The following is a 25908-nucleotide window of genomic DNA, read 5'->3' as shown; positions in this document are numbered from 1 at the left end:
AGGACTGATGCACTCCGCTTTAGCTGGGCTGCAGTAGGACTGGAAGTTACTCCTCCGGAACGACGTTCTGAGAAAAGCGAACCTTGGCAGGTGCGCCGAGACAGGCTTGCGTTTAAACCCACAGCGCCGCCTCCGTTTCTACAGCCTTCATCACCGACCGCTGTTCTGCAATACTGCGCACGCGCTGACTCAGCCCGTGGAGGCTCGCGGGTCGGGACTACAACTCCCAGAGCGCTTCGCGCCGCCACCGCCTCGGGGAGCCGTTCGGCGCCACTGCGCAAGCGCGGACTCAGACTGCGGGGGCCATGCCCAGGGACCACAACTCCCAGAGTGCTCCGCGTCCTCGCCGCCGCCGCCGCCGAGACCAAGATGGCTGCGAGTAAGTTCGGGTTCTGCCGGCGCGTGAAGCTGGTTCTAGGAGCCCCGGCTGGTGCAGGGGTTAGGGCAACGCGGAGCCCCTGTGGAGCCAGTGGGGTCCGGGCCGGAGGGGGGTGCGGAGGTTACGAGGGGCCTCCTTCAGGGCGGTGCTGACGGAAGAGGGATAGAGGTCACCGGGGGCATCACCTGCGACGGTGACCCTCCTCACCCTCCTTACAGGAGTCGCAGCCTTCCTCAAGAATGTCTGGGCCAAGGAACCGGTGCTCGTGGCATCCTTCGCCATTGCGGGCCTCGGTGCGTGAGTGGCCCTGGTGCGAACGTGCATCACCCCCAACCGGCGTCCCAGCTTTACCGTCCATCCCGTAGAGGTCCCATCGCTCCCCGCCCTTCATTCCATCCTGTCCCCCGAGCCCCGACCCTCGCCCTCAGCATCCCGTGTCCCTCATCATTCCATCCTGTCTCCCGAGCCGCGACCCTCGCCCTCAACATCCCGTGTCCCTCATCATTCCATCCTGTCTCCCGAGCCGCGACCCTCGCCCTCAACATCCCGTGTCCCTCATCATTCCATCCTGTCCCCCGAGCCGCGACCCTCGCTCTCAACATCCCGTGTCCCTCATCATTCCATCCTGTCCCCCGAGCCGCGACCCTCGCCCTCAACATCCCGTGTCCCCAATAGTGTGCCAACACCCCAACCCCTAATATTTTGACCCCTCCACCACCCCATCGCTCCGCACCCCATCCGCACCCACCCAAGAGTTCTATAATCCCTTGAAAGAAGTTCTCAATCCTAGTTGCCCATTATAAATACCTAACCCCTTAAAAAAAATAAGTGAAAAGTGATGTCGTCTCTCCCCGTTGCCCCTCACCCCCCACCAGATTCTGAATTGGGTTGGTAGGGGGTGGAGGTGGAACTCGGGAATCTGCTATCTCCTGAAAATCCTTTGGAGACTCTAACATGCCTCCCTGATGGAGAGCCTCAGCCCTGGAGCTGGACTGCTCAGACTTTCAGGAGTGGGAGTGGGGCTCTCATTAAAACACAGGCTCTGATTCAGTAGGTCTGGGAGGGGCCCAGGCAGCTGCACTAAGAAGTTCCCAGGCCTTGTCAGTAGCACTGGTGGGCAGGCCCCACACTGGGTGAGGTTCTGGACCACAGTTGTCCGGCCTGGCAGCCACGGCCCACATCGGCCCTAGAGCTCTTGCAGCAGGGCTGGTATGAACTGAGATGGGCCGTGTAACGCTCGTGTAAAGTACGTGCTGGATTTCAAAGACTTCCTATAACAAAAAGTATATACTGAGTTTTTTTCATGTTGATATATTGAAACAGTAGTTTGCATATACCTGGTTCATTTTCTAAAACCGTGCCTTTCAATGTGGCTATTCAGGTCAGCTGCTCAGCCGTGTCTGACTCTTTGTGACCATGGGCTGCGGCACGCCAGGCCTCCCTGTCCATGTAACTTGCATCGCTGCTTCTTGCATTCCCGTCTGACAGTGCTGCCCTGCCCCACCTCCCTGTGACTCCCAGCTCCCACCCCAGAGGGACTGGTTTCTCCATGATTGTTCTTTGAACCTCCCCCTCTTCCTCTGTTGCCTCTGGAACATTCCCCAGAAACCCCCTGACCCATACCCCCCAGTATGCTCCATGACTCAGATGCGCTCCTTCTGTGACCAACCCCTTCTTCCCTCCTGTGCCCTCCAGGTCCCACGTGTCTGTGAGTACTTGGCTTTCACCCAACCTCTGAAAAGTGTTATAAACCCTTCTGCTGACGTATGGGGCTCCCAGGGTGCCAAGGGCCTCCTGGAGGTGAACCCCTGCTCCCCTCCCCTCCACGCACTTGACCCGCATTTGGCCCAAGCTCAGCTTCTGCCCGCGGGGACCGCCGCCTCCCCCAGGCCTCATGCCTGCTCTCTCTCCGCAGCCGTAACCCTGCCCATGCTCAGCCCCTACACCAAGTACTCGCTGATGATCAACCGGGCCACACCCTACAACTACCCAGGTGAGTGAGGCCTGCCTGTGCCGGGGAAGGGCAGTAGTGGGCAGGCGCGCCCTCCACAGGGCTCCCAAGGCTCTGCAGTGCACTCTGGACTCTGTCCTTTCATCCTTCAGTAGACAGAGTCCACATGCTGTCGAGTTCACTTCTTTTTAAAATTTATTTGGCTCCTCCGGGTTTTAGTTGCGGTGCTCGAGGTGGTCACCTTCACTGCAGCAACGTGGGCTCTTTATTTGTGGCATGTGGGATCTAGTTCCCTGACGGGTCGCACCCGGGCCCCCTGCCTCGGGAGCACCGAGTCTTAGCCACTGGGCCACCGGGGAGGTCCCGCCTGTCTTGTTTTTGCACTTTGTGAGTTGCTGTGGTTTCAGATTTATGTCCTTGCCTGGGTTCCCAGCCTGTTGCTTTCCCAGCTGCTGACTTTCTGGGCCTCCACCTCTCCAGGCCGGTCCTGCTTCCTCATGCCTGTTGGTCTTTCCTTGGGGCTCCTGTCTGTGTCCCTCATTCTGGGTTGTCATGTCTCCAGGTCTCTATCTCCCTGCTTCCCTACATCTCTGACTCGCTGACCCTTGGTGGTGGTACTTGAGTCGCTGTCTTGTCCGACTCTTGTGACTCCACGGACCACAGCCCGCCAGGCCCCTCTGTCCATGGGATTTCCCAGGCAAGGATGCTGGAGTGGGCTGCCATTTTGTCCTCCAGGGCATCTCCCCCACCCAGGGATCAAACCCCGTCTCTTGCATTGCAGACAGATTCTTTGCCCCTGAGGCCCCAGGGAAGCCCTCTCTGACCCCTTACTTTCTCATCTCTCCCCTGGGGTCCTGTCTCCCTGTCTGAATGTAAGCTGACAGGCTGGCCCTTCTCTGGGGGCCCTGGCGATCTGCTGGTCTCAGCGGCCCCCTCCTGTCCACAGTGCCCCTCCGAGACGACGGGAACATGCCCGACGTGCCCAGCCACCCCCAGGACCCCCAGGGCCCGAGCCTGGAGTGGCTGAAGAGACTGTGAGCGCGTCCGCTGACAGGGAGCGGCCCCCGCCCCGATGGCCCCAATAAACGTGCGGAAACCAGCCCGAGCCGGAGTGTGTGTGGGCACCGGTGGGCACGGTGGGCAGCGGCCAAGGCGAGAGTGGGGGCTGGTTTATTGGGGGAGTGAGTTAGTCAAAGGGGGGGCTGGCTAGGGTGGGGTAGGGCAGCAGTTTGTCTGGCCCCCGAGAAACCCAGCTTGAGTCGAGGGCCTCGTCCGCTTCAAAGCCAAAGTCTTCCTCAACCTTGATCTGGGGGAGACGAGAGTGGGGCGTGAGGAGGCCCTGGCCCGACGGCCCACGGGAGGTCCCCGTACACGCTCCCCAGAGCCGCCCCCACCCGTCAGCTCTCCCTGCTCTGCTGCCAGCCCGCCCGGGTATCTCTCCTTCTCCCCAGAACCTCCTCCAGGTCTTCCTTCTCCACCCCCGCCTGACCCTTTCCAGCTCTTTCTCCTTCCCAGGCCAGCCTCACCCCCTTCCCGCCCCCGCCTTGCAAGCCCGGCTCTCCCCCGCAGTCCCGGCCTGTCCTTTCCCTGCTCCCCCTGCGCCCCTGCACCCCTCTCCCTTCCCCCCCGCCCCCCTCACCGGGGCCAGTTCCGGGGTCAGCGCAGCCCCGCCTCGCCGGCCATCGCGCGGTGCTCGCCGCCGCCTCCTCCCGCTGGGCCCCTCGCCGGGGGCTGGGCTGCCTGGCTCTGGGGGCGCGGGGGTCCTCCGAGGTGGGGACAGCCCCTCTTTCTCTGGAGGCTCGTTTTCGGCATTGCCGGGGGTGGGGGCATCTGTGCCCTGGCTGCCCTCGTCCTGGCAGATGGGAGAGGGGGCAGGTGGAGGCCACGTCCCGGGCTCCGGGCCCGCCACCCGCCCGCGACCCCAGCTCACCTCCAGCACGATGGTGAACTGGCTGGAGCGGTAGTCATCGCCGTAGGAGTCCAGCACTCTCATGAGGAACCTGCAGGGAAACCGCCAGGGGAGCCGCTTTACCTTCCGCCCGGCAGGCGGAACAGGATGCAGCACAGCTCTGACCCTGAAGGTCCAAGACACCCGGGTGCCCAGTGGACTCGGGGCAGGACACGGGGCCCTCTGCACCTCAGCTCCTGCTCTGGAACCCGGGGGTGTGGCCCCCGCACCGGGGCGGCCTGCAGACAGTGGCACGGTAGTGCCACAGGCCCGGGTGAGGTGTCGGCTCAGTAACTGGTCATTTTCATTGGTAGCTGGGAGGCGGGCCCAGGGCCCTCGCTGATGACCCTGCCTTCTCTTCCTGCCCCCTGCTCCCTGCTCCCGCAAGCTTTTTGGTTTTCTGTCTCTTCTGAGCTCTGATCAGATGGTCCCCATAAGCCAGCGCCTGGGCGGAGCCTCTTCCACGCATGACCTCTCCTCCCAGCACGTGCCAGCTGCTCTTGGGGCTGTCCGCTACAGAAGCCGCTGCCACCTGTCCTCTCCTCGGGCACCTGGGACGTGGCCAGAGCGACTGACATGCGGAAATGGTCAATTCGCTTACTTTTATTTAGTTGTTCTGAAAATTAGAACCAGGTGGCTACATGCCCCGAGGGCTCCCATTCAGTCCTCAGCAGCCCTGTGATCCTGGCATTACCCTGTCTCGATGGCAGCCTAGTGCTCAGACAGGGGTGTGGCTGGCCTGGAAGCACCCAGCAGAGCAGGGCTCAAGGCTGGGTCTGTGACCCCCCGGCTGGTCTTCTACACTCCGCCCACCCCATTCACTGGGGGCACACCTGCTGCCCCAGGCCTGGGACTCAGCTTGCTGCCCAGGCCCGACCTGAGATGGTACGGATGAGATGGCAGGGACGGGCTGAGGCGCGGGCCCCGAGGGGGTTACCTCCGCTCCTGCTGGAGTCTCCGGGTTATTCTCTGCACCTGGTGGAGCCTGTTCAGGACCCGCTCGTTCACCTGCAGGGAGGTGGAGCAAGCATGCATCAGCTGGGCTCCGAGGACCCAGCACGGTGAGTGGGGCCCCTGGGCACCAGGGAGACTGGCCGGGGCCTCCAGGGCCCGCGTGTGTGCCACTTCCCCTGCTCACTGCCTCTCCTGTTCCACTGCCTGGTCCGCTGCGCTCACACTCAAGTCCCCTGGCACGGGCCGGGCCTGGGGGCACTCAGTGCCCTCCTCCCCAGGTGCCTGTGAGGCTCCCTTCCTCCAGACTGCGCTCAGGGACCTCGCTGAAGGTCAGAGGTTAGACTGTGCACTTCCATGGCAGGGGGCACCGGCTCGATGCCTGCTCAGGGAACTAAGATCCCACGTGCCCCACGATGTGGCCAAAAACAAGGAAAAACACCTGCGTCAAAGGCCCCCGCTCAGGCCCCCACTTCCCACGCCAGAGCCCCACCGCCCGTCTGCTCTGCTCAGCTCCACTTCTCCGCCTTCCAGCCTCTGTCTCTACTCAGTGTCCTCCCTGTCTCCGCCGCCAGGGCAGAAGCTCCAATGGGCTGAGGTCTGTGCCCCTGTCCCCAGGGCCTGGAGCAGAGCCTGGCAGGGGGCTGCTCCCTAAACCCTGCCAACCAGAGGACTTGTTCACAGAGTGATAGAGTGCTTCAAGGACCCCAAACCAGGAGACAGGCTGGAGATTAGGGCAGGAGGTGGCTGCTTTAGGTAGGGCCATCACGGGAGATGCGTGGATTGCTCCTGGGTCAGAAGGACCTGGGTTCAAATACCACACTGCCCTTCCCCAGCTGTGTGGCCTTGGGTAAGTTACTTAACCTCTCTGAGCCTCAAGTTTCTGCACTGGTCAAAGAGTAATAATGTAACTTACTCCTGGTTGGGGTTGGGCTAAGAGCAGAGGCTCAAATGCAGCTCCATTTGAGCAAATGGTGAGTCTCTTTGGAACCCAGCATCCAGCTGTTAAACAGGGCTCGGGATACCTGCTGCTGCTTGGGGGTGGGGTGGGGGGGCCGGGGGCCATGGGCTGAAAGTCCCCGGCCTGGCATAGAGTGGGTGTTCTCGGGAGAGTGCTCACTCTGCCAGCGTCACCCTTGCACTGAAAGACTCTGAACAGAAGGACACAAGGAGCCTTGAAATCACTGGGGGAGAAAAGAGACGCGTGATTGTGGAGAAAAGAGGGGTCGAGGGGAGCTGAAGGGTGGAGCGGAGCCGAAAGCCTCCTGGTGAAAGACATTCCCAGGTGGCCCAGCAGTCAAGAACCTGCCTGCCAATGCAGGAGACGTGGGTTCGATCCCCGGGTTGGGAAGATCCCCTGCAGGAGGGCAAGGCAACCCACTCCAGTATTCTGCCTGGAGAATCCCATGGACAGAGGAGCCCGGTGGGCTGCAGCCCACGGGGTCACAGAGAGTTGGATATGACTGAGCAACTAAGCAACAACAATAATAAAAATAAATGGATCTGGTTTATGTGTATTATGTGTACTTATATTAGGTATCATGCCAGACATCCTGGAATGTGAAGTCAAGTGGGCCTTAGGAAGCATCACTACGAACAAAGCTAGTGGAGGTGATGGAATTCCAGTTGAGCTGTTTCAAATCCTGAAAGATGATGCTGTGAAAGTGCCGCACTCAATATGCCAGCAAATTTGGAAAACTCAGCAGTGGCCACAGGACAGGAAAAGGTCAGTTTTCACTCCCATTCCAAAGAAAGGCAATGCCAAAGAATGCTCAAACTACCGCACAATTGCACTCATCTCACATGCTAGTAAAGTAATGCTCAAAATTCTCCAAGCCAGACTTCAGCAATATGTGAACCGTGAACTCCCTGATGTTCAAGCTGGTTTTAGAAAGGGTAAAGGAACCAGAGATCAAATTGCCAACATCCGCTGGATCATGGAAAAAGCAAGAGAGTTCCAGAAAAACATCTATTTCTGCTTTATTGATTATGCCAGAGCCTTTGTCTGTGTGGATCACAATAAACTGTGGAAAATTCTGAAAGAGATGGGAATACCAGACCACCTGACCTGCCTCTTGAGAAACCTATATGCAGGTCAGGAAGCAACAGTTAGAACTGGACATGGAACAACAGACTGGTTCCAAATAGGAAAAGGGGTACGTCAAGGGTGTATATTGTCACCCTGGTTATTTAACTTATATGCAGAGTACATCATGAGAAACGCTGGGCTGGAAGAAGCACAAGCTGGAATCAAGGTTGTTGGGAGAAATATCAATAACCTCAGATATGCAGATGACACCACTCTTATGGCAGAAAGTGAAGAGAAAAAGCCTCTTGATGAAAGTGACAGAGGAGAGTGAAAAAGTTGGCTTAAAGCTCAACATTCAGAAAACGAAGATCATGGCATCTGGTCCCATCACTTCATGGGAAATAGATGGGGAAACAGTGGAAACAGTGTCAGACTTTATTTTTTGGGACTCCAAAATCACTGCAGATGGTGACTGCAGCCATGAAATTAAAAGACACCTACTCCTTGGAAGGAAAGTTATGACCAACCTAGATAGCATATTGAAAAGCAGAGACATTACTTTGCCAACACATGTCCATCTAGTCAAGGCTATGGTTTTTCCAGTGGTCATGTATGGATGTGAGAGTTGGACTGTGAAGAAAGGTGAGTGCTGAAGAATTGATGCTTTTGAACTGTGGTGTTGGAGAAGACTTTTGAGAGTCCCTTGGACTGCAAGAGATCCAACCAGTCCATTTTAAAAGAGATTAGTTCTGGGTGTTCTTTGGAAGGACTGATGCTAAAGCTGAATCTCCAGTACTTCGGCCACCTCATGTGAAGAGTTGACTCATTGGAAAAGACTCTGATGCTGGGAGGGACTGGGGGCAGGAGGAGAAGGGGACGACAGAGGATGAGATGGCTGGATGGCATCACGGACTTGATGGACGTGAGTCTGGGTGAACTCCGGGAGCTGGTGATGGACGGGAGGCCTGGCGTGCTGCGATTCATGGGGTCGCAAAGAGTCGGACACGGCTGAGCGACTGAACTGAACTGAACTGGAGACTTGTATTAGGGCTTTCCTGGGGGCTCAGCTGGTAAAGAGTCCGCCTGCGATGCGGGAGACCTGGGTTGGATCCCTGGGCTGGGAGATCCCCTGAAGAAGGGAAACGCAACCCACTCCACTATTCTGGCCTGGAGAATTCCATGGACTATACAGTCCACGGTGTCGCAAAGAGTAGGACATGACTGAGCGACTTTCACTCACTCATACTTACATTACCAACTTCCTATCTATACACATACATAAAACCATGTTAGAAAGAGTACTTCTAGGAATGTCTGGTAACTGTTGGCGGGCGCATTTGTCTTGTGTGTCTTCTGGGTATTTATGGAGGACTGGGCCTGCTGGCCACAGGGTATGCATAGGTTCAACCTTCCTGGACTTCAGGGCAATGTATGTAATTTGACATCCAGAGCTGACCCTGCTCCGAGCACTTCCACTGGTCCTGCTGCCCTCAGCCCAGCCTTCAGATCCCCTTCCCAACATCCCCATGAAACCAAATGCCTCTGCAGTCCTGAGCAAACCCTGTGCTTTGTGAAGTTCTGAATGTGCTTCTCCAGCTTGCCGTGCTCCTGCTTACCCTAAGCCTCGGCTCAAGCCTCGCTCCCGTTAGCTCCCTGTCACCCCTGCCTCCTCCTCTCCTCTGCTCCTACCCGAGCGCAGGCCTCCTCCTCTCCTGCCTGGGCCACTACACTAGCTGCCCCCCTCTTCCAGAACTCACCCAACACCACTGTCATGGGCTGGATTTTTGCTGTTTAGTCACTAAGTCGTGTCCGACTCTTTGTCCCCCAAAAATGGTGTGTGGCAGTCCTAATTCCCAGGACCTCAGAATGTGGCCTTATTTGGACACAAGCTCTTCACAAAGGTAATCAGGCTAAATGAGGCTATTATACAGCGGGTCCTAATCCAGTATGGCGGGGACAGACACACACACACAGAGCACAGGAACAACGCTGTGTGATTCTGAAAGCCGAGACCTACAAGCCAAGGAACATGAAAGATCCCCAGCAAGCCACTGGAAGCCAGGGAGGGTGCCCAGAACAGATAGCAGATTCTCGCTCACAGTGCTCAGGGTGAACCAACACTCCTGACACCTTGATCCCAGACTTCTAGAACCCGTTTGTGGTTCTCGATATAGCAGCCCTAGCAAATGACTCCAACCAAAGACAGACAGTCTTTCAAACACCCAGACCTGACCCTGTTCCTCCCTATCTGAAGCCTTTTGATCACTCCCTTCACGCTCAAAAAAGGAAAAATCCAAACTTCTTGCTATCATGTTCGTGGCCTCAAGATCTGGGCCCGGCTTCCTGCTCCATCCTCATTCTCACCAAGGAGGCTAGCGCAGTGATTCAGCGGAAAGAACCTGAGTCTTGGCAAAGGCTGTGGGGATAGAGGAAAAGGAGCTGAGAGAGATCAGAGAGGCAGAATGGACAGGACCCGAGCAAATGATGTCAGGGGTGTGAGATCTGAAAAGTCAGCTCAGTGGGGAGCCACGGAGGCGCCTGTGAGACAGCAGTGAGCTGCTTTGTGTTGTCAAAGGAAGCTCATGGAGGAGACAGCCCTCCAAGGTGCCTTGCCGGGTGCCAGACACACACTAGGTGCTAAATAAATGAATGAAGAATGGACGGAAGGTTCATTCACCTGGGCAAGTTGGGCTGGGCACCTAGACAGGCAAACACTGAGAAGGACAACTAACTCAGGCCAGAGGAGCCCCAAACGGGGGGACCCACACTCACCTACCTGCTCGATCTCCCGGCAGCGCCGACCCAGCGCCTGGTACTTCCTGCGATTTAGTTCCCGCTGGCGCCGCCGACGGCCCCGGGCTGCCTCTTCCTCTTCATCTCGCTCCCGGAGCCCGGAGCCGCCCAGACCCCCGGACACAAACTCCACTTCGGTCTCAAGCTCGCTCTCCAGGATGTGACCACCGAAGAGCGGAGGCAGCGCCAACTCCGAGCCTGGCGGCGCCGAGAACTCCTCGAAGCCCACGGCGGCCATGGTCCTGTAAGGTCGGGGGTGCTCAGGGACCCCGACGCCCCTGCCCCTAATCCCTCCTCGCTGAGGCTTAGGAAGGAGTCCAGGCCCCTAGTCCACCCCCTCCCAGGATCCAGAAGTCCAGGCTCCCAGCCCACCCCTCCCCAGGATCCAGATCTCTTCACTGGACAGCTCAAGCCCCAACCCCTCAACCAGACCCAGGGGTCCCGGCCTCCGCCAGACCCGCAGCCTTCTGCCTCAGGATGCTCGAGTACGGACCCCAGACCCTGAAGAGTCCTAAGCTAAAGCAACTGCCAGGAACTGCAGCCCGGCGTCAGTCCTCAGCGCAGACTGCTATCATGCAGCTACAACGTCTTTTGCGATTCGAAGTTTTCCTCAAAATCACTCACCCCTCTCTCTGCTCCAGTTCCATCTCTCCTGCTCGGGGAGCCCCAGGCCCCAGAACTTCCAACCTCGGCAATCTCCGTAGGTTAAGTGCCTCGCAAAACTACCCGTCCCGTCAGGCTATGCGGCTCCAACATCCGGGACTCTGCCGCCACGCCTTCTGGGAGCGGTGGTTTCCTATTTCCGGTTCCGCTCCGTAACCCTTCCACCCGCCACCCCGACCCCCGGCTTAAACTAAGCCTTGCTTTCTCGTTGAGCGCCTCCACCGTTCGTCTCAGTTGCCCTTTATTCTTATCCTGCCACCCTATTGCGAGACTGCGGCGAGTCTCCTTTATCGGGCTCAGTTCACAACGGGCCGCGAGCTGGATAAGGTGCCTCTCCTTTCCCCCTGCTCACCCCTTCTCCGCCTAGCGTCATGTGCTAATAAAGTTGTTCCGAACGCTCCAGGAAAGACGCGGGGCGGTGGCCAATCAGAGCGCAGCTTTGCCTCGACGAGGGCGCGAGGGTGAGACGTCATCAGTGAGCGTCGACCGCTGTTTGCAAGCTATCTTCCTAGAAACCGTGGTGTGAGGAGGGAAGAGGTGAGCGTGATGGAGACGGGAAAGGCGAGGTCGGATTCGCGGGCCGGGGGGGAGGAAGTGTGCAAAGAGAAAGGGGGTCCCTTCGTAGACCGACTACCCAAGGGTCTCAGAGCGCCTTCAGGGTTACATCTCTGGGGTGTAGCGGGAGCAAGAAAACCGTTCCTGGGTGTCTTAGTGCTTTGCATGGTGTTGCCTGGGGAACAGGCTTAATCAAGTCATTACCTGAATAAGTAATGTGTGATGCGCCTTAGGGTACACACAGGGCGTGTGCTGTGCGTATTACCAAGCAAGCTATCTACTCTGGAGCTGGAATAGAAGACGAGAACTGAAGGATAAGGAGGTGTTGAGCTGGTAAAAAAAGGGAGGGTGTGAAGACCGAAAGCGAGGGGAAAAAGTGGGTTAGAGAAAGAAATGTGAGGACTCGTGGGGTTTGGGGGATAGGGGCAGGGGCTGAGGCTAGAAAGGTGGGGTGGTGTCAAGCGAGGTCGTGGCACCTACTCCGTGCCAGGTGCTAAGCTGGGCGCTGAAAATGGACACGGTCCCTGTTTTCATGGAACTTTTAGCTCAATAGGGAAGGTGGACATCAAACAAAATGTTAGAAGTTTAGAGAATTTCAAGTGTTGAAGTAAACAAACTGGTTCATATGTTGTACAGCAACAGGATAGGATCCATTCTCGGAGTCAGGGAAGATCCACGCTGCAAGAAATATTGTTTGCATCCCTGCTTTAGGAATGAAAAGAATAATATATTCAGAGACTGGAGAAAGAAAACCAGACGTGGTTAGGATAAGGATTTAAGTCACTTATTCATTCATTTGCCCGATATATCTTGAATACCTACCATACGCTAGGTGTTCTGTTAGATGGTGGAGATACAGTAAACAGAGAGATCTGGGCCCGTGGCAGTGTAAGCACCAAGTGCTAACCACTGGACTGCTGGGAAATTCCCTAAAGTTTTTTTGAAACTTTCTTTTTTTTTGGAGTATAGTTGATTGACAGTGTTGTGTTTCTGCTTTATTGGCCAAGCTGCAGGGCATGTGGGGTCTTGGTTCCCTGACCAGGGATCACACCCACTCCCCCTACAGTGTCAGCTCGGAGTCTTAACCACTGACTGTCAGTCCCTCTTTTCCCTTATAGGTTATTAGAAGATACTCAGTAGAGTCTCCTGTGCTATACAGCATGTCTTTGTTGGTTACCTATTTTATGTATAGTAGCATGTATATGATACGTATGTCTTACTGAAGAAGAACAGGAAGAAGGAGCAATTTCTTGTTTAAACAAAAAGCACTGGAGAGGACAGAGTGAGGAGATTGTACCTTGTAGAACAGTGCTTTGCGTGGACTTCACAAAAACAGTCTGTACAGCTCCCCGGGGTGGATGGAGGTGCTGCTCCGGGCCCGAGGTGATTAGCCTTCAGGCTCTGGACATTTTAGGCCCTGCCTGGCTGTCCTGACATCTGAGAGCATTATTTCAGGGTATCTATCACCCATTTGGGGCCCAGCTATTGGTGGGGTGGGGCCTCTGTAATGGGCGGAAGAAAAGGAGGATGTAAGAAGAGGTCGTATCTCATTAAGAGGAGGGGGTGCACTTTTTCCTAATAAGCCTTAGAGACATTGGTGTGAGGGTGTGCGGTGTCTTGTCCAGTGAAGTGAGGGTGGGAAGGGTGAGCTGTGACTGGAGACCACCTGCTTCTGGGAGGTGGCTTCACACTCAGCAGGTGTTTGTTGAGCATCTGTGACGTGCCAGGCACCGTTAGGAGCCGGAGAGCAAAGCAAATGAACGTACCTTGTCCCTGCGGCGCCTGCGTGCAAGTGGGGCTGATCAAGAAGGACCAGGGCCTTCTGGCCAGGGGAGCCCCCTCCCCGTAAGTGAGGGGGAGCCCTGCCCTCCCTCCCCACAGGCCTCAGGATGTCTCTGGCTGATGAGCTGCTGGCCGACCTCGAGGAGGCGGCAGAAGAGGAGGAGGGAGGAAGCTATGGGGAGGAGGAGGAGGAGCCGGCCATCGAGGATGTGCAGGAGGAGACCCAGCTGGATCTTTCCGGGGACTCAGTCAAGAGTATCGCCAAGCTGTGGGACAGCAAGATGGTGAGCGGAGGTCCCGGGCAGGCTGACGCGGGCAGCAGCCCCCTTCTCCTGGCGGGACCTGGGCTCTGACTCTGCTCTCCTCCCCGCACAGTTTGCCGAGATCATGATGAAGATTGAGGAGTACATCAGCAAGCAGGCCAAAGCTTCAGAAGGTGCCTTCTCCCCTTCCACTCGTGACAGTACTGTTGCCACCGTCGTGATCAGGGCGTGAAGAGACAGGAACAGACTGGAGGAAGAAGAGCTGCACCAGGAGGGGGAGCCGTGGGCCAGGCACCCCAGGGTGCAGCTTAGGGAACAGACACAGCGCTGGCTCCCCCCGCCCCGGACCTTTCAGCCTTTGGGGAGTCCTCAGGCATCACTCTGGGGAGCATGGCTTTTAGTCCTCAGGGCATGGGGAGCCCCGAGAGGGCTTAGTTCCAGGGAGAAAGAAGGTCAAATCTAGACTGGCCGGGATGGAAAGACGAGAGGTTTGCAGACATGCGCACCTGTTCCCTAGTTTCCTCTTCAGCCCCTCCGTGCCCCCTTCCAGCCGCATCCCTGGCCTCGCCCAGCTAGGACCTGGGAAGGGGTGGGTGCTTAGACACACACCCACACCAGGCTGTTTCTCGTCCCCACAGTGATGGGACCAGTGGAGGCGGCCCCTGAGTACCGGGTCATCGTGGACGCCAACAACCTAACAGTGGAGATTGAGAACGAGCTGAGTGAGTACCGGGAAGGGCGACCAGTGGAGACTGAGAACGAGCTGAGTGAGCAAGCAGAAACAGCCCTGCCCGGTGTCCCCCACAGCCTCTCCCGTCCCCACTGGAGGGGCGGGCAGGATCCCAGGCCACCTTCCCTGCTGGCGTCTCCCAGGGCCCTGCCCTGAAGCCCCTGCATTAGCTCAGACGTAGGTTCAGCTACTGAACAGAAGGGTGACGTGACAAGGAAGTGTATTTTCCTCTCGTGGGAAAGTCTGGATGAGGAGCCCACACTGTCTGTGTCTCACTGATTTGTCACCTGTTTCATGGTACAAAGTGACTGCCCACCTCCAGCCATCACCTCCACATCCCCATCAGCAAAAACAATCAGGAGAGAAGAGGAAGAGGGCACATTTTTTCATTTAAAAGAGTGACCTGGAAGTTGCCTGTGTGACTTGCCCTCACGCCTTACGGACCAGAACTGATCCACACAACTGCACCCGGCAGTAGGGGCAGCCTTTGTGCTGTGTGTCTGTGAGCCCGGCTGCCACAAGGGGCTCCCTCACGGCAGGACGAAGGGCAGATGGGTGCTGGGGGAGCCAGCGGTGTCTGCCTGCCCCTCATCGGGCTCCTGCCCGCCCTGTGCCCCCAGACATCATCCATAAGTTCATCCGGGATAAGTACTCAAAGCGATTCCCCGAGCTGGAGTCCCTGGTCCCCAACGCCCTGGATTACATCCGCACCGTCAAGGTGAGCACAGAGGACGGGCCCCCAGCCACCACGCCTGTGGAGAGCACCCTGCTCTTGGACCCTCCAGGGGGTCACTTAGCTCTGGGCCAGAGGCAGGATGGGAACAGGGAGCAGAGACTGGGGGAAGCCAAGACCCCGAGATGGCAACAGGCCCTGGAGCGTTCAGGGAGAGGGAGGAGGCGAGTGTAAGAGGTCATCAGGTCAATCTGGCCTCCGAGGCTCCGGGTCTGAGGGTCAGGCCCCATGGGAGGGTCAGGCCCCCACGGGAGGGTCAGGCCCCACGGGAGGGTCAGGCACATGAAGGCGGGACACCACCCAGCACCCAAGCTCCTGCAAGAGTCGAGCAGATGGGGGTGGGGAGGAGACGTGGTCAGACCTGCACTGCGAGTGGATGCGGGCGGCGGGCCTGTGGGGGCAGCCCGTCCTCTGCAGGTGGACCGTCTGCTTCTGGGTGAGCCCCTCCCGGGGCAGACTGCGGATGCTTTGAGCCGCGGGCTTGTAGGAACTGGGGGCAGACGGGGGTGGCCACTGTCCCTGCAGGAGAGGTTCTAGACCCTCCTGAGTCCCCGGACCTCCCCCTCATGCCCCCTCCTCCCGCAGGAGCTGGGCAACAGCCTGGACAAATGCAAGAACAACGAGAACCTGCAGCAGATCCTGACCAACGCCACCATCATGGTCGTCAGCGTCACCGCTTCCACCACCCAGGGGTGCGTACCCGGCAGGCCCATCCGACGGTCGTCGGTTGTGGGGCCCCCGCGGCACGGGCATAGTGTCAGGAGGACGGGTTGCTGCGCTGCCACGTGTTCGCCGAGCACCTCCTGCAGGCCAGGCTCTGGGCCCCGGGTCCCCGGCGTTGGGAAGCCAGCCTCCTCCCAGAGCCTGTGGTCCTCAGGGGTGCAGCGGAGGGCAGGCCTGTAATTAGAAGTGGCGTCCCCTAAGGAGCGGCACACGGGGTCTCCCCCTGCCCCTCAACGTCTGTGGCGGGCCTGCGAGAAGGGCAGAGGCGTGTCACCCCACAGCAGGGCTCTGACCGGACAAGCCGTGAATGGGCAGGGTCGACGGCAGCTGGTGACGGTGCTCCTGGGGAGCAGCTGGATGGTGGCCTCGCTGGTTGGCAAGGCCGAGACCTGCAAGGTCTGGGGAGCTGGGGGGAGCGTTTCAGAAAGAGGGAACACCTGCAAAGAGACCGGCTGCAGGCTGGCCTGGGCCAGCTTGCCTCCCCGGGCAGAGAAGGGAAAGCGACGGGGACGCGCCACCACGGGCTGCTCTGCGGCCCTCGCTTCCAGGCCTCGGGGCTGGCGGGGCTAGTAATCGTCCCGAAGGTGCACGCGCACGCAGGCGCACACGGCGGGGAGGTTGGGGCCCCTCACCACTCAGGACCCGCGGAGGCACGGGTCGTTCGGCCCGCCCCCGCTGTGCCCCGCCCCAGCTGTGCCCCCCCTGCCTGCAGGCAGCAGCTGTCGGAGGAGGAGCTGGAGCGGCTGGAGGAGGCCTGCGACATGGCGCTGGAGCTGAACGCCTCCAAGCACCGCATTTACGAGTACGTGGAGTCGCGGATGTCCTTCATCGCCCCCAACCTCTCCATCATCATCGGGGCCTCCACCGCCGCCAAGATCATGGGTGAGGCCCGGCCCCGCGCCCGTGGCTTCGCGGAGGCCTGTCCCTTTCCTGTGAATCGGGGCGTGTTCTACACGTCCTGGGGCCCAGCACGCGGCCCCCACTCCCACCTGCTCGTCTGTCCGGAGATCGCAGACCAGCGTGGCGGCCGGCAGAGCTGGGGCCCGGAAGCTGCAGGGGCGGCGGGGCGTGGCCGGTGGGGAGGCCGGGGACCCGGGGCCGCCTGGTGATGGGTCAGCTCTCTACGCCCCAGGGTTCCCCGCAAGATGGGGGCGCTGGCCCTGGCAGCGTGATGGGAAAAGAGTGCGTCCCTTCCTCCTCGGGGCGCCCCCCGCCGCCTCCCCCAGGCACCTGGTTCCTTCAGCCAAGGAACACTTGCGGGCACGTGTGTGATAGACCAGCGAGCGTGTCAGTCACCACAGGCGCGGCTTCGAGGGCGAGATCTGTCCTCGGGATAGAGCGGCACTGGGCGTCGGGGGCGGGGTGCTTCTGCGGCCTCTCCTCAGGGGGATGGCCCCTGCCCGCGGATCCTCTCCTGGTCACCCCGGGTCCCGGTCTCCCCCTCCCATCGGGGCACCTGTCCTCGTGGTTGGGGTCCAGCCTGGGGGCATCGTCTCACCTGGCTCACCCCTGTAAAGGCTCTGTCTCCAGATTCTAAGATGGTGGGGGCTTAGGACTTCAGCGAGTGAATCTGTGGGGGACACAGTTCTGTCCATGAGGCAGGCGTGTGCAGGGTTGCGGGAAGGATGAACTCCTGCTTCCCCACTCCCCGCCACCTCTGACCTCTCATCTTTGGGCAAACCGTGTCACGCGCCTTGGTTTCCACCTGGAGACCAGGAGGGTGTTGCCCGCACCTGCAGACACGCTCTTGGAACCCAAAGGTGGTTCACTCCCGGGCCGCTGGCGTGGTGACCAACCCCTGAAGCACAGGCAGGCCCACGAGGCTTCCCAGACAAGGGGTCAGGTTTCTCGTGGGCCAGGGGCTCACTGTGCAGCCTCCGGCACGTCCCTTTGCCTCTCGGAGCCCCTCCGAATCCCCCCGAGATGGGACACGTTGATGCTCCCTGGCGGGCCCCCCTCGGGGCTGCGGCTGGAAACTCCTGTGAAGGACCACCCCCCGGCACCCGGCTGATGCCCGCCCCCTCCTGCTGCAGGAGTGGCCGGCGGCCTGACCAACCTCTCCAAGATGCCTGCCTGCAACATCATGCTGCTTGGGGCGCAGCGCAAGACGCTGTCGGGCTTCTCGTCCACCTCGGTGCTGCCCCACACCGGCTACATCTACCACAGCGACATCGTGCAGTCCCTGCCCCCGGTGAGCGCCCCCCGGGTCCCTGGGTCACTGCTGGCGGCAGGCGTCGGGAGCTGGGAGCCAGAGGGTGGGCCGCACGGGCGGGTGCAAGGGGGCGGGAGCAAGGAGGCCAGAGCCGATGGGCCGGCTTGGGGTTCCATCAGTGCCGCCCACCTGCCTGGCGTGGAGCCTGAGCCCTGAACCTCGGTCTCCCCGTCTGTACGTGGGCGAACTGGACCTGGTTTGTCTGCAGACGGGAGAGGAGGTGGAAAAGGACACCGGCGATGATCAGTGGTTACTGTAACGCATCAGTGCAGGCCTGAGCCGCAGTGGAGGTGGAGGCTGCCGGGCAGAGAGGGCGGCAAGGCGGCCGTTCTGGGAAGCCTGGGCTCTGAGGCTGCTGCCTCGCTCTGACCCGCCTCCGTGTCTGTTGCCCCAGGATCTGCGGCGGAAAGCCGCGCGGCTGGTGGCCGCCAAGTGTACACTGGCAGCCCGCGTGGACAGCTTCCACGAGAGCACGGAGGGGAAGGTGAGCGCGGCGCCCGCATGGCCTGCCTGTGGCCTGTCGAGCGCCGTCGTCAGAAGACCCTCCCGCACGGGGACTCGGCGGGGCGGGGGTGTCGCTGGGCCCCACCCGGGCCGGCGCCCCCTCCCCCACGCTGCCACGGCGATGGCCTCGAGCGCCGCGGCCCAGAGGGACACGGGGTTGCGGTCTTAGAGTCCTGCAGGCCAGAGGCCCACGGGGGTTCCCCGAGCTGACGCCGCGGCGCGGGCCGAGTTTGCTCCTCCAGAGGCTCGAGCTCGGGAGGGCCGCTCCCGGCGGTTTCCAGCTTCCCAGGGCCACCGCGCCCCCTGCTCGGGGCCCCTGCCTCCACCTTCAGAGCCAGCACAGCCTCTGCGTGCTCTCCCTGGCTCTGCCTCTGCCTGCACTTCTTCTCTGGCCCGTTAAGACCCCGGTGACCCCACTGGCCCCACACACCACTAAGCTCTCACTCCCCTTCAAGATCCCCAACCCAGTCACACCTGCAGAGCCCCGCTTGTCAGGCAGGGAGAGCTCACGGGAACCAGGTAGCAGACACCCTGCGGCGGGGAGGAACTTCTCTGCTGCACCGGGGTCTCTGGACACCCTGCGGCGGGGGAGGAATTTTCTGCTGCACCGGGGTCTCTGGACACCCTGGGGCGGGGAGGAACTTCTCTGCTGCACCGGGGTCTCTGGACACCCTGGGGCGGGGAGGAACGTCTTTGCTGCCTCGGGATCTCTGGACACCCTGGGGCGGGGAGGAACTTCTCTGCTGCACCTCTCTGGACACCCTGGGGCGGGGGAGGAACTTCTCTGCTGCACCTCTCTGGACACCCTGGGGCGGGGGAGGAACTTTTCTGCTGCACTGGGGACTCTGGACACCCTGGGGCGGGGAGGAACGTCTTTGCTGCCTCGGGATCTCTGGACACCCTGGGGCGGGGAGGAACTTCTCTGCTGCACCTCTCTGGACACCCTGGGGCGGGGGAGGAACTTTTCTGCTGCACTGGGGACTCTGGACACCCTGCGGCGGGGAGGAACTTCTCTGCTGCACCGGGGTCTCTGGACACCCTGCGGCGGGGGAGGAATTTTCTGCTGCACCGGGGTCTCTGGACACCCTGGGGCGGGGAGGAACTTTTCTGCTGCACCGGGGACTCTGGACACCCTGGGGCGGGGAGGAACTTTTCTGCTGCACCGGGGACTCTGGACACCCTGGGGCGGGGAGGAACTTCTCTGCTGCACCTCTCTGGACACCCTGGGGCGGGGGAGGAACTTTTCTGCTGCACTGGGGACTCTGGACACCCTGGGGCGGGGAGGAACGTCTTTGCTGCCTCGGGATCTCTGGACACCCTGGGGCGGGGAGGAACTTCTCTGCTGCACCTCTCTGGACACCCTGGGGCGGGGGAGGAACTTTTCTGCTGCACCTCTCTGGACACCCTGGGGCGGGGGAGGAACTTTTCTGCTGCACTGGGGACTCTGGACACCCTGGGGCGGGGAGGAACGTCTTTGCTGCCTCGGGATCTCTGGACACCCTGGGGCGGGGAGGAACTTCTCTGCTGCACCTCTCTGGACACCCTGGGGCGGGGGAGGAACTTTTCTGCTGCACCTCTCTGGACACCCTGGGGCGGGGAGGAACTTCTCTGCTGCACCGGGGTCTCTGGACACCTTGGGGCGGGGGAGGAACTTCTCTGCTGCACCTCTCTGGACACCCTGGGGCGGGGAGGAACTTTTCTGCTGCACCTCTCTGGACACCCTGGGGCGGGGAGGAACTTCTCTGCTGCACCTCTCTGGACACCCTGGGGCGGGGTGGGGGAGGAACTTCTCTGCTGCACTGGGGACTCTGGACACCCTGGGGCGGGGAGGAACTTCTCTGCTGCACCGGGGTCTCTGGACACCTTGGGGCGGGGGAGGAACTTCTCTGCTGCACCTCTCTGGACACCCTGGGGCGGGGTGGGGGAGGAACTTCTCTGCTGCACTGGGGACTCTGGACACCCTGGGGCGGGGAGGAACTTCTCTGCTGCACCGGGATCTCTGGACACCCTGGGGCGGGGAGGAACTTCTCTGCTGCACTGGGGACTCTGCCAGCACTGCCGCCATGCTGGCGTTATTCCGTTAGCCTGTCTTCCTGGGCAGACCTGTTCTGTGACAGGAGATGTGTCTGTCCCGTGCAGTATGGTTTTCCGGGCACCCAGCCTGCCACAGCGTCCGGGGCTCTCTGACTCTGGGGTACGGCGGTGACCCGGCCAGACGCAAGTCCTACCCTGTGGCTTCTCCAGTCTGGCTGGGGGCGGGCGGCGACGGGGAGGCGCACGCTGGTCAATGTGCAGGGCGTCCGGGGTGCCGAGCGGAGGCTGAGGGGAGAGGCCGTGGAGGTGCCAAGGGGGCTTAGACTGATGAACCTGGGGGGCGGGAGGGCTGCTCTGAGGAGGTGAGGGCTCAACGTGGGCCTGCGAGCCGAGAGCAGGCGAGTCCCGCGGACACTGGGGGACGGGGTCTGAAGCAGCGGACGGTCAGCGCCAGGCTGGAGCCCAGCGAGCCCCGCGGGGGGGGGAGCTGGTGGGACAGGGTGGGTCACGTTGAGCCTGTGCACCCTGGGGAGAGCCTGGCCCCTCAGAGGAGCTGACGGGGCCCTACTGGGGTCCTTCCTGAGGGAAGAGCCCAGCTGGATTCTCGGGTGCGGCGGTCTCCAGGGCATCCCCCTTACTGACCTGAGAGGAGCTGGGGCGGGGGGCAGGCCAGGCCCGTGGGAGCCGCTGCTGGACCCCAGCCCGCCCTCCCCAGGTGGGCTACGAGCTGAAGGACGAGATTGAGCGCAAGTTCGACAAGTGGCAGGAGCCGCCGCCTGTGAAGCAGGTGAAGCCGCTGCCCGCGCCCCTCGACGGGCAGCGCAAGAAGCGAGGCGGCCGCAGGTGGGGCCCGGGGACCGGGCGGGGCGGGAAGGGCCGAGGCTTCCCCTTCCCGGCTGACCCCCTGCCCCGCCCCAGGTACCGCAAGATGAAGGAGCGGCTGGGGCTGACGGAGATCCGGAAGCAGGCCAACCGCATGAGCTTCGGAGAGGTCACACCCCCCTACCTCGCGCCCCCACATCCCCTCCACTGCTGTGGCCGTGGCAACACCGCAGCCTCTTCCCGGCTCCCCTGGCCTCCACTCTGTCCCAGCCCCAGAGGGATCTCCCCCCACCTTCCCCACCCCGCTGTCCAGGCCTTCCCAGGCCCCACGCCTGCCAGGCCCCGGCTACCTGAGCATCACCCCGCTGGTCCTGCCGGAACTAGCTTGCGTGTCGTCAGTGAAAACTTTCGGTTCTTCGCACGGCGCAGGCACACACACACACTCCTCCTCAGCTCAAGCAGTAGTAACAGGACCCCTGCTCCTCACTGGGGCCCCAGCAAGGCTCACTGCACTCGGCCCAGGCAGTCCCGGATGGGATGGAGCCCTGGGCTGACTGAGGGGCGGCTGACACCTGGACGTCTCTCCTCCCACCAGATCGAGGAGGACGCCTACCAGGAGGATCTGGGTTTCAGCCTGGGACATCTGGGCAAGTCGGGCAGTGGGCGGGTGCGGCAGACGCAGGTGAACGAGGCTACCAAAGCCAGGATCTCCAAGACGCTGCAGGTGCGGGCCGGCCCTGGGGATGGGGGCAGGGCCTGGGCTACGGGGGCAGGCACGGGTGTGCAGACCCAGGCCACAGCCCTGAGCACCCTGCCCTCCCTGCAGCGGACCCTGCAGAAGCAGAGCGTGGTGTACGGTGGGAAGTCCACCATCCGTGACCGCTCGTCGGGAACCGCCTCCAGCGTGGCCTTCACCCCACTCCAGGTACTGGGTCTCTGGAGGCAGCAGGCCCGGGGAAGGCCGTGTTCCCCTGTCCTGGGCTGCTGCTTCCTTACCTGTGCCCCACTTCAGGGCTGCCATGGGTTTGGGCGGGGGGCTCCAAAGAAGCCCCCGAGGTTGTATCTGGATTCCCAGCACATGTCACGGTTCACAGGGACCACTGAGTCTCTGTGGCCCCGAGCAGACCCAGCTGCTCCCACCTGAGGGATGCCCGCTGAATTCCGGGGGCACTGTCGCAGGCGCTGAGATGGACAGACACACACCAGGGAGTTTTGCCCTTTTGGAGTTTATCTCGGGACAGACAAATAGGACACACAGACACACACGCACACGGGGAGTTTCACCCTCTTGGAGTTTATCTCAGGGGTCAGACAAGTAAGATACATAGTGTTGGGAGGTGGAAAGTGCTGGGCCGGAAAGGACTAAGGGAGACGGAGCCTCCAGGGGCAGCCTCAGCGAGGTGAGAATCCCCGGGTGTAAGACATGCGGATCAACGCCAGCCACGTGTCAGACCCCCAAAGCTGGTTGGTAAATCCTCGCTGGGGCTGGTGCGGTTCATGCTGGGACTGCGGGCAAGCCTCTTCTGGGACTCGGTTTCCTCATTCAGGAACTGAACGGGATCAGCCTTTCTCACACGGTGATGTTTCTAAAATCGCCTGGGGATCTTGTTAAAATTCAGGGATCCAGGTCCTCCCCGCTGGCCTAACCCCAGAACCACAGAGGATCTCCCAGGGTGGGGGAGATCTGGGGGCTGGCACGCCCTCCACATGCTTGCCCAGAACCCCAGGCCCATCAGGAAGGGCTGTGGGCCCCTGACATGCCACGATTCCCTCACCGGGAGGCTGTTAGAGACCAGGCCGTCTCCCCACCCCGTCCCTTATCCCTCCCCTGCCCAGGGCCTGGAGATTGTGAACCCACAAGCAGCGGAGAAGAAGGTGGCGGAGGCCAACCAGAAGTACTTCTCCAGCATGGCTGAGTTCCTCAAGGTCAAGGGCGAGAAGAGTGGCATCACGTCCACCTGAGGGGGGCGCCTGGCCGTTACTGGCCGGAGGGACACGGGGGTCCCCGCCCCAAGGGGGTCGGGGTCCGGAGGGGCTAGGGGTGCCGGCAGGGAGCGGCGCCCCAGGCCAGCCGCTGTGGCGTGACGGCCAGTGAGGCCTGAGAGGAGCCGGCCCCCCGCGCGGAGCTCGCCACCCCCTCCGCAGACACACAGCCAGGCCTCACCACGAGTCATCTTTTAACTGGGAAAGGAGCTACCTTTGGAAGAGATGTAATTAAAAACACGTTATCAGGATCCAGTCTTGGCGACTGAGCGTTTGTCAGCCACCTGGGTGGCTGAGGAGTCAGCGCTCTGGGTTCGGGAGCAGAGCTCGGGCTCCGCAGAACCCAGGTCAACCCTGGGCTTGTCACCTCGTACAGTTCCCGGGCGAGGGGTGCCCTCTCCATCTCCAGGCCCCTTTGAGAACCGCGCTCATTCTGAGGCCCCAGCTTCCGGCACAGGCCACGTGGGTGCTCGCGGCATCCTGGGCAGTTGGTCTCCACCCTGTAGGCCTCCCCACTCACATCGTCAGGCGCACACATGGGGACACAAAGATGCTCAGGAAGCACTCAGCACCGGGCTCAGCCTCAGGGCCCCGTGACAGGGCCACTGTTGTTACTCCAGTGTTGGCTGAGGACTTCCTGCTCCTGCCCTGCTGTGCCAAGCCCTGCCTGTGTGGGGCAGACAGGCGCCCTGCCCTGGGGGCACCCAGCACTGCGAAAGCACCTGCCGGGTAAGCAGAGTGCTGTGCCTCCAGGGGCCGCCTGCTCTGCGCTGGGAGCTGGCCTCAGCGCTACTTGCTGACCTGCGAGGTCAGCCACCCTCAGCCACCCGGGAGGAGCAGCCCCACAGGGAGCCGGGCCTCTCCTGCTCGCAGTTTCTCCCTGGGTCTCTCTCCAGCTCATTGGGTCCTGGCTGAAATCTCTCTCCATGGGACTCCGCCGTCACCACCAGGGGCTCCGTGTGTCTCTGGACCCGTCTCCCCTCATCCCAGGGCTACTCTTCCCCTCCCTCACGTGAAAAGTATGCACACCTGGGAGGTTCTTTCCGAAGGCCAGATAACCCCAGGCCACAGAACTGTCTTCCCAGACTTACGCTGGATCTGTGTAGATCAGCCTTGTTTGAAAGTGACAACCTCTGCCTGTGGGTCTGCCGGGGAAGGGCCACCTGTCAGAGTCCCCGTCCCTCCCCCAACCCGGCCAGACTGAACCGTTGAACCAGTGGATAGGGGCATGGAGGTGCGAGTCTCAAGGAATCTCAGTCACCTGGCCTGACAGCCCTGCATCCTCTTAGTTTCTCCAAGTTTAGCACGCTTCAGGATCACCCGGAAGGAGTTTGATTCAGCTGGTCTGTGTGTATGTGTGTGTGTTTAGTGTCTCAGTCATGTCCGACTCTGCGACCCCATGGGCTGTAGCCTGCCAGGCTCCTCTGTCTGTGGGATTTCCCAGAATACTGGAGTGGGTGACCGTTCCCTTTGCCAGGGGATCTTCCTCACCCAGGGATCGAACCTGCGTCTGCTGCACCCACAGATGACTCTTCCCTGCCGAGCCGCCAGGGAAGCACACAGTCTATCGTGGGGCTCGAACACACGACTTTTTAACAACTTCGCAGGTGATGTTCATTGCTGCCAATGCGGGGACTAACACTTTGAAAACTGCTACTCTAGAAAGTTCTCTACCAGTTAGCATGTTGGAATCATCCTCAGAGTCTGAATTACCATGTCTGGTTCCCATCCCGAGAAACTCTTGATTTAATCGGTCTAGAGCAAGGCCTGAGTATCTGAATTGTTTTAAGTCCCCAGGTGCAGCCAAGTTTGAGAACCATTGCCCTAGTGTGAACGGTGGGCCATCACCATCACCTGGGAATCTTAGAAAGCAGGGCCTGGGACCTCCTGAATCAGAATTTGCATCTGACAAATCCCCAGGGGATTTTTAAGCCTTCTTAAAGTCACTACTCCATCCAGGGACCACATGTTGAATAACAACGCTGTTATGGATCAATAACCTCAATTCTAGTGATCAGCCAGGAAGTTTGTAAAAATAGAGATCCCTAGGCTTCACTCCCCGGAGAAGGCAATGGCACCCCACTCCAGTACTCTTGCCTGGAAAATCCATGGACAGAGGAGCCTGGTAGGCTGCAGTCCATGGGGTCGCTAAGAGTCGGGCACGACCGAGTGACTTCACTTTCATGCATTGGAGAAGACAATGGCAACCCACTCCAGTGTTCTTGCCTGGAGAATCCCAGGGGTGGGGAAGTCTGGTGGGCTGCCGTCTATGGGGTTGCACAGTCAGACACGATTGAAGTGACTTAGCAGCAGCAGCAGGCTTCACTCCCCAGGCCTGGGTGAACCTGAAAGCAGTGCCTGCCTTGCCGCAGGTGATTCCAATGTTCTCACCGGCATCTCCCCTGGAGTTCCCTTACTTTCCTCCTCCACCTGACTTCCCATCTCCACTGTGTGGCCCAGGGCAAATGCCTCCTGGTTTGCAGAAGCACCGGTACCTAGCAAGTCTTAACCACAAGTCATTCCCCGTATCCATCCATGTATTCATTCAGCAAATGGTTACTGAGTGCTTTCTACTGAGAGAAGACTCAAACCATTAGGAAAAGGATGGCATACTCGCAAAAGTAGGTTCTAATGAACAGGGCTCATGGGACCGCTCAGAACGGGAGGTCAGGAAGTTTTCCCTTCAAGAGAAGACCACCGAGCTGAGATGTGAAGGACCAGTAGGCGACAATTATGGTGGGGGGAGGTGCGCGGGGGTGGGGGGACACGGAATCCCATCTGTACCTTCTGCGGCGTCCTCACGACAACAAGCGAACGGAGGTGCGGAGGAGAATTACTGTCCCACAGTCACGT

At 60.4% G+C, this 25908-nt stretch overlaps 3 protein-coding genes across 5 annotated transcripts; 2 read left to right on the top strand and 1 right to left on the bottom strand.

The window, feature by feature from the left end:
* The first annotated feature begins 308 nt into the window (after positions 1-308).
* Positions 309-3429, top strand: NDUFA3 (NADH:ubiquinone oxidoreductase subunit A3). The gene is made up of 4 exons (XM_052655615.1): positions 309-379; positions 598-672; positions 2295-2372; positions 3277-3429. Exons 1-4 carry the CDS (start codon positions 370-372, stop codon positions 3366-3368), a joined length of 255 nt encoding a protein of 84 aa, XP_052511575.1. The 5' UTR covers positions 309-369; the 3' UTR covers positions 3369-3429.
* TFPT (TCF3 fusion partner) lies at positions 2545-11085 on the bottom strand. Its single transcript, XM_052655614.1, has 6 exons — positions 10676-11085; positions 10035-10293; positions 5216-5286; positions 4261-4330; positions 3970-4182; positions 2545-3636 (listed from the first exon to the last, which is right to left on the bottom strand). Exons 1-6 carry the CDS (start codon positions 10696-10698, stop codon positions 3517-3519), a joined length of 756 nt encoding a protein of 251 aa, XP_052511574.1. The 5' UTR covers positions 10699-11085; the 3' UTR covers positions 2545-3516.
* PRPF31 (pre-mRNA processing factor 31) lies at positions 10854-23297 on the top strand. Of its 3 annotated transcripts, none has more exons than XM_052655613.1 (16): positions 10854-11041; positions 11118-11251; positions 11503-11591; positions 13151-13335; positions 13427-13487; positions 13953-14036; positions 14665-14762; positions 15363-15469; positions 16213-16382; positions 17534-17691; positions 18107-18196; positions 20966-21093; positions 21169-21241; positions 21668-21796; positions 21899-21997; positions 22909-23297. In XM_052655613.1, exons 4-16 carry the CDS (start codon positions 13159-13161, stop codon positions 23032-23034), a joined length of 1500 nt encoding a protein of 499 aa, XP_052511573.1. In that variant the 5' UTR covers positions 10854-11041; positions 11118-11251; positions 11503-11591; positions 13151-13158; the 3' UTR covers positions 23035-23297. The 3 variants fall into 3 exon arrangements, with proteins under 3 accessions (XP_052511573.1, XP_052511570.1, XP_052511572.1); XM_052655610.1 differs by having other exon boundaries at positions 11503-11602; XM_052655612.1 differs by lacking the exon at positions 11503-11591.
* Positions 23298-25908: the final 2611 nt, after the last annotated feature.

The sequence above is a fragment of the Budorcas taxicolor genome, chromosome 18, assembly GCF_023091745.1.
Source record: "Budorcas taxicolor isolate Tak-1 chromosome 18, Takin1.1, whole genome shotgun sequence".
Taxonomy (NCBI): Eukaryota; Metazoa; Chordata; class Mammalia; order Artiodactyla; family Bovidae; genus Budorcas; species Budorcas taxicolor.
Note: the sequence above shows the minus strand (reverse complement) of the source record. Positions and strands in the feature narration are given on the sequence as shown.